This window comes from Mastomys coucha, unplaced genomic scaffold (genome assembly GCF_008632895.1).
Source record: "Mastomys coucha isolate ucsf_1 unplaced genomic scaffold, UCSF_Mcou_1 pScaffold22, whole genome shotgun sequence".
Classification (NCBI taxonomy): domain Eukaryota; kingdom Metazoa; phylum Chordata; class Mammalia; order Rodentia; family Muridae; genus Mastomys; species Mastomys coucha.
Genome location: NW_022196905.1, coordinates 167,380,789 through 167,387,482, shown reverse-complemented (window position 1 = coordinate 167,387,482; position 6,694 = coordinate 167,380,789). Strand labels below are relative to the sequence as shown.

Sequence of the window (6,694 nt, the reverse complement as noted above, 5' to 3'; positions counted from 1 at the left end):
AAAAAAAAAAAAGAAAAGAAAAGACAAGTGCCAGAGGGAGCAGTCTAAGGCAATGGCATGCACCACTTCCTTTCAGGAGTTCCCAAAGTCATTCCTAAATGGCTGCACACTGACTCTCTGGGTCTTAGACAATTCCTCAGATGCCCAGGGTACACTCTTACCTTACACCTGCCTGGCACATTCTTCTCCAAGGCTCTGAGTGGTGTCCTCTCTCCTCCTGATTATGATGTGCATGAGTCTTTTCAGAATCTCCTTCCCTGGTTATAACTGATACCCTTTCTCTACATTTCATATTTCCTGTCTCCCCTGACTTTTGCCCTTCTATACATTCTATGTCACTAGTTATCCATGTTGGAGTCAGTCATCCTTGCACAGTGACCAACACAGTGTAGGTGTTCAGTTGCTCTTTCAGAGTGAACTCTACTTATGGGAGTCCTATAATGGATGCCAGTCATCTGCTCATTGCCAAAGAACTACTGAGCCAACACCAAGTGCTTAAAATGGATCCCAAGAGAGGGGCAATGCACAAGATTTGGCTTAGACCCAAACAACCCTCACATTCCTTTTTCTTTTTTTTATTCTTTGAGACAGGGTTTCTCTGTATAGTCCTAGCTGCCCTGGAACTAACTCTGTAGACCAGGCTGGCCTCGAAATCAGAAGTCCACCTGCATCTGACTCCCAAATGCTGGGATTAAAAAGGCATGTGCCACCACTGCCCGCAAACCTCACATTCCTACCTGTTAGGAGCCATCATGGGACAAGCTAATAACTAGTAGGTAATCTTCCTGAGATGGCTTCACTTTAGATTATATCTACGACAAAGCTCCACCAGATAAGGCCCAGGAGTAAATCATTTTAGGAAAGATTCCTGCTATTAATATGCTTTTCCTGTTAATATTAAACATATATAACAACCACTAGGTATTAGCCCACCCCTTTTGAGTGGATCTCTGCAGAACTACGAAGATGTACTGTCTTGCACTGATGCTATACAGACAAATAGATTACTTCTTAATTCTTAATGATGATCCTATAAGAATTCCTAAAACTATATCTGTCATTATTAAGCTCATCTATAGTGGGACTGCTATTAGGTCCTTTTCTGATAGTTAAAACTGCAATGAGAACTCTGCCAGTCTCCCAAGTGTCACCAGTTAATTGCTCTTAGATAGTAACCAGACTTTCTCCTATTCAGAGCACTTTCCAAGAGGTTGTAAAACAGTTATCCAAAGGTCATAAAAAGGGAACTAACAATTTATTATAGGTGCTAGGATGGAAGATAAAATATTGACTGGGTTTATCTATACAAAACTTCACTATTAACTTAGTTATGGTTTTTAACTTTCAATAAACCTGTGGTGCTGTGGCCAATGATGAATGTTTAGCCAGATAATTCCTCCTAATGGATATGCATGTGTACTGGCTGGTTTTGTGTGTCAACTTGACACAGGCTGGAGTTACCACAAAAAAGGGAGCTTCAGTTGGGGAAGTGCCTCCATTAGATCCAACTGTGGGGAATTTTCTCAATTAGTGATCAAGGGGGGAGGGTCCCTTGTGTGTGATGCCATCCCTGGGCTGGAAGTCTTGGGTTCTATAAGAGAGCAGGCTGAGCAAGCCAGGGGAAGCAAGCCAGTAAGGAACATCCCTCCATGGCCTCTGCATCAGCTCCTGCTTTCTGACCTGCTTGAGTTCCAGTCCTGACTTCCTTTGGTGATGAACAGCAGTGTGGAAGTAAGCTGAATAAACCCTTTCGTCCCCAACTGGCTTCTTGGTCATGATGTTTGTGCAGGGATAGAAACCCTGACTAAGACAAGTCGGTACTTGGACTGGTTCTAGAGATGCAGAAGTAGAAGAATGAATCTCTTAAAAATCTGGAGTTGGTTTGATAATTCACCAGCAGCCACTGAAACCTCTCTCTTCTCTGCCTGCTTGCCTTGTGGGACTGAGCAGCTGCTGGATCATTGGGCTTCCATTCACAGCTGCTGCTGACCATTGTTGGGAGTTGGACTACAGACTGTAAGTCATCAACAAATCCCTTTACTATATAGAGACTACCCGTAAGTTCTGTGACTCTAGAGAACCCTGACTAGTACAGCATGTAAACATTCTCTGCTGTAGTCTTTTTGTTTGTTTGTTTGTTTTTTGAGACAGGGTTTCTCTGTGTAGCCCTGGCTGTCCTGGAACTCACTCTGTAGACCAGGCTGGCCTCGAACTCAGAAATCCCCCTGCCTCTGACTCCCAGATGCTGGGATTAAAGGCGTGCACCACCACCACCCGGCTTACTGTAAACTTCTATTTCAATTTATGATTTGATTTTATATATGAACTTGTGAGGAACTTTTTAACATGTAATCATGTATTCTGAAAGATGTATAAGTGCTGAGGATAAGAGAGGAGTCAGAGGTACTGGGCTGAGGAGAATTTTTTTAGACAGAACTGAGAAGAACTTTTTAACATGTAATCATGTATTCTGAAAGATGTATAAGTGCTGAGGATAAGAGAAGAGTCAGAGGTACTGGGCTGAGGAGAATTTTTTTAGACAGAACTGAACTAAAGAAGAACTTAGAAGTATAGGCAGAGCTTTGGGAGAAAAGACATTGAGAGTAAGAGCACTGTTGTGACATCAGAGGAGGAGGAGAATTCAGAGTGGACTAACTTAGAAACTATAGGTAACATAAAAAACTAAGAGAGCAATGTGCAGAATGCAGAGGGAAAGAGGAAAAAAGAAGAAGAGAGAGCAGAAGGAGCAGGCGGGCTTCTCCTTAGCATGGGACAGAACACATCCTTTCCTAATAACAAGGCAGACTTAGTCTTATTTAAGGAACAAAGCTTTCTTCTTACAAACTTGAGTTTAATTCATTTAGCGTTAAAGGCTAGAAGCTTTTTCTTTCGCTATGCAATAAAGGTTGGAGCTCAGTTTTTATCCGGAATGAGAATGAGTGAGTTCTTTCTGCACTGATGCTTGGTCTTTTGCTACAAATGCATATGTAAGTATAGATGTGTATATGTGAGTATGTAATTATGAGAACGGATGCAAACTGAGCCCAACTGGTTTGAATAAAATATAAAAATGTACATGCGTGAATCTGTATATGAATGTATGTGCGTTTGTGCACATTTGCTTACGTAAAAGTTTTTCCTTCTGTGATTGTTGTTCTCTCCTCCTGGCTCAACAGAAGTTTATTGCTCCAAAGAGAAGAGTGAGAGAAAAATTTTCCCTTGCTCTGTTTAAGATCTTTCAGTTTTTTCCCCTTTCACAGGAAACTTTTTAAAACTTAGAAATAAATGCTATAATCACTTTTCAAAGTGTCCTTTTTAATTCCTGCGACTTCCAAGCAGCAGGCTGAAAGTTAGAAGTTCCTACTGAGATAGAACAAGGGCCACAAGACTTAATATGCTGGTCCCCATCCCCGTTAGGCTACAGGTGTCCAAGCCAGGAGCTTTTAACTCTCAGAATGAGCAAGAACTTTTTTTTTTTTTTTTTAAGGACTTTTAAAGAAGTTATCATCAGCATTTCAGTATAGTTAGAGAGTTAGAATGTCCAAAGATCCTCAGGCTTTAAAGCAACATCATAATCCTACTCTGTGCACCATCTTTCCCTATCCAGGCTTGGAGGCTCTGGGCACCTACCCAAGGCCAAGTCTTTTCCCTTGAAAGGCCTTAGTCCCTTTATGGTGATTTCTTCATGAATCTGGGCTCTACATGATCTATAGAGCTCTGACACCAAGGAGCCTGGTCTGCCTGGACGAATGTGAAGATTCAAGTTTGGTTCTTGTGGTGGTTTGAATAGGCTCGGCCCATGGAAAGTGCCACTATTAGGAGATGTGGCCTTGTTAGAATAGGCATGGCCTTGTTGGAAGAAGTGCATCACTGTGAGTGTGTGCTCTGAGGGCTCCCAGTTCTCAAGCTCTGCCTGCTGTGGAAGACACTCTTCCTAGCTGCTTTCGGGTCAAGATGTAGAACTCTCAGCTTCTCCAGCACCATGTCTGTCTGGATGCTGCCACGCTTCCCACCATGATGATAATGGGCTGAACCACTGACCCTGTTAGCCAGCCCCAATTAAATGCTGTCCTTTAAAAGAGTTGCCTTGGTCATGGTGTCTCCTCATAGCAATGGAAACCCTAACTGAGACAGTTCCTACCCACCAGGCATTAGGATCACCAGGACTGTAATCTTGAAAGGGTGAAAAATGTGAAATGATGCCTGTAGACAAGTTAGCTTTTGGGAAATTTTTAAAGGGGAGCTGTGGCCTCTGCACCTACCGTGGCCAAGAGAGAATCCAAGAAGGTGGCTGAAAAGACGGCACCCGTGGAGAAAGAAGTGCTAAGATGCAAGCTCATTCTTTTGAGTGCTTCATCCATTCCACCCATCTGCTCAATAAAGTGGATGTTGGAGGGATTCTCTGCAAGACAACAAGAATGAAAGGCAAGGCCAGTGCATGTGGCAAATGAGAGATGGCTGCCTGCATTACTCAGTCTTCTGTGGCAGACCACAGCTCTGAGGAGGAGTGTGTCCCGTGGACTGTGGCGATCAGTAAACTGCTTGTCACACAAGCAGGAAGAGCTGTTTGAGCCAAGAGTTTACATTTAGAAGACCATGGTGCTGAAAAGACAGCTCAGCAGTTAAGAACATTGATTGTTCTTCCAGAGGACCTGGGTTCATTTCCCAGCATCCACATGGTGAGTTATGATCGTCTGGAACTCCAGTTCCAGGAAATCCCACACTCTTCTTTTGGCCTCTGTGAACCCCAGGCATGTGCCTGATACCCAGGCATGCAGGCAAAATACCCATACACATAAAATAATAATAATAAAAATTAAAACAATGAGAAGCCTGGCATGGTAGAGTATCTTTACAGTCCCAGTGCTGGAAAAAAAAAAAAAAAGAAAAAGAAAAGAAAGAAAGAAAGAAAGAAAAAAGAGGCAGGTAGCCCCTGGGGCTCTCGGTCCAGCCACACTAGCTCACTAGCTCATTTGGTGAGTTCCAGGCCAATGAGACCGGTCACAGAAAACAAAGCAGAGTATGGAGAGAAGTCTTAGAGGCTAAAATCACCTGCTGCCAATCTTGATGACTCGAGTATGTTCCCTGGTACCCAGGTGGTGAAAGGAGAATTTCAACTGTTCCCTCTTGTCCTCTAACCTATATATATAGACACCATATGACTTTGTCTTAATTCTGATGGGTCATTTAAACCTCAAAGTTCTTCCACACTCTCCATTAGGTGGCATATGCTATACCTGCTCCATTTCTTTTCTTTTTTTTTTTTTTTGGTTTTTGGTTTTTTCGAGACAGGGTTTCTCTGTGTAGCCTTGGCTGTCCTGGAACTCACTCTATAGACCAGGCTGGCCTCGAACTCAGAGATTCTCCTGCCTCTGCCTCCCAAGTGCTGGGATTAAAGGTGTGTGCCACCACCACTGGGATTACCTGCTCCATTTCAACCTGACCTTTCCTGCAAAGAAAAGCAGAGACTGAGCAGTCAGCAGGTGACTTGCTAGCTTATGTGATGGTGACTGTCTCCTAGACGGTCTTTGGCTGTGGTCCCTCCTGAGTGGCTGTACACACCTCATCTCCTGCCCACCACCTTCATTTGCAGGTTTTTTTTCTCTAATTATACACTTAATGTATTGTATCTTAGAAGTTAGAGATAATTGAATGGAAATTATACATTTAAACTTGCAGCCAGCTAAGCTTCAAGGTGGTTGCAAGTTGACTGACAGGTACTGGCTCAAATACATAGAACAAGCTTCCATGGATGACATCTTCAGCTGCGTGGAAGCCCAAGGGGACATCCAAACAGCCCCAAGTGGTTTCTGGGGCATTCTGGTTCCTTAATCCCCTGACTGTGGATCTAGAAAGAACTTGAGACATCAGCTGTGCCCCATAGAGGCCTCTCCCTTCTATAGTCCACCTGAAACACAGCTTACTCAGCTCAGTGAGAATGGGGATCCGCTGGTATCTTTGCTTCTTCTTTCCACTAGTGGGAAAGCTGGGTGATGTCTTTACTTCTACAGACAAAAAAGAGACAACAAGCACAAATAAACAGCTCATGAAACTTAGTCAGACGCACAGTAACTCCATGTGACCCAATGCTTCCTCTCAGCAAAGTTACTTTCTGGTCCTAACCCCAAATTAAATTCTATATTAAGAAAAAAATATTATTGCCCCGTGACATCTACAAAGAGCTCCTGTAAATATCAATCTTTGGATGCTCAAGCCCTTTTTCAGAAAATACCACAGTTATTTGCATATCATCAAAGCACCTCCCAAGGACCTCACATTATCTCAGATGACCTACAATATCTAACACAGTAGAAATAGCTATAATACTGAGACTTAAAGAACAGCAAGGCAAGGTCTGTAAATGTTTAGGTATTTAATATAGATACATTTTCCCTTGAATATCTTCTGTCTCGGGTTGGGTTGAATCAACGAATGTAGAGCCCCTGATGGAAGATTGACTCTATTTGGTCTCTCTTTTTATGAAAGAGGTATGGTGTGTTTGTGTGTGTGTGTGTTTGTGTGTTTATGTGCGTGTGTGTGTGAGAGTGAGAGAAAGAGAGAGAGAGGAAAGAGAGAGAAAGAGGGAGAGGAAGAGGGAGAGAGAGGGAGAGGGAGAGAGAGAGGGAGAGGGAAGAAAGGAGGGAGGGAGGGGGAGAGAGAGAAGGAGAGGAAGAGGGAGGAAAGGAGGGAGGGA

The 6,694-nt window shown here is 43.2% G+C and overlaps 1 protein-coding gene across 2 annotated transcripts in view; it reads right to left on the bottom strand.

Moving 5' to 3' along the window:
• The window catches only part of Kcnu1 (potassium calcium-activated channel subfamily U member 1), a 98,683-nt gene that overhangs the window by 12,454 nt on the left and 79,535 nt on the right, over nt 1–6,694 (bottom strand). For both annotated transcript variants that reach the window (XM_031339402.1, XM_031339403.1), the window contains exons 23-24: nt 5,925–6,005; nt 4,263–4,402 (exon numbers count right to left, since the gene is read on the bottom strand). In XM_031339402.1, coding sequence (XP_031195262.1) covers nt 4,263–4,402; nt 5,925–6,005 — 221 coding nt within the window. The remainder of the gene's footprint in view (nt 1–4,262; nt 4,403–5,924; nt 6,006–6,694) is intronic.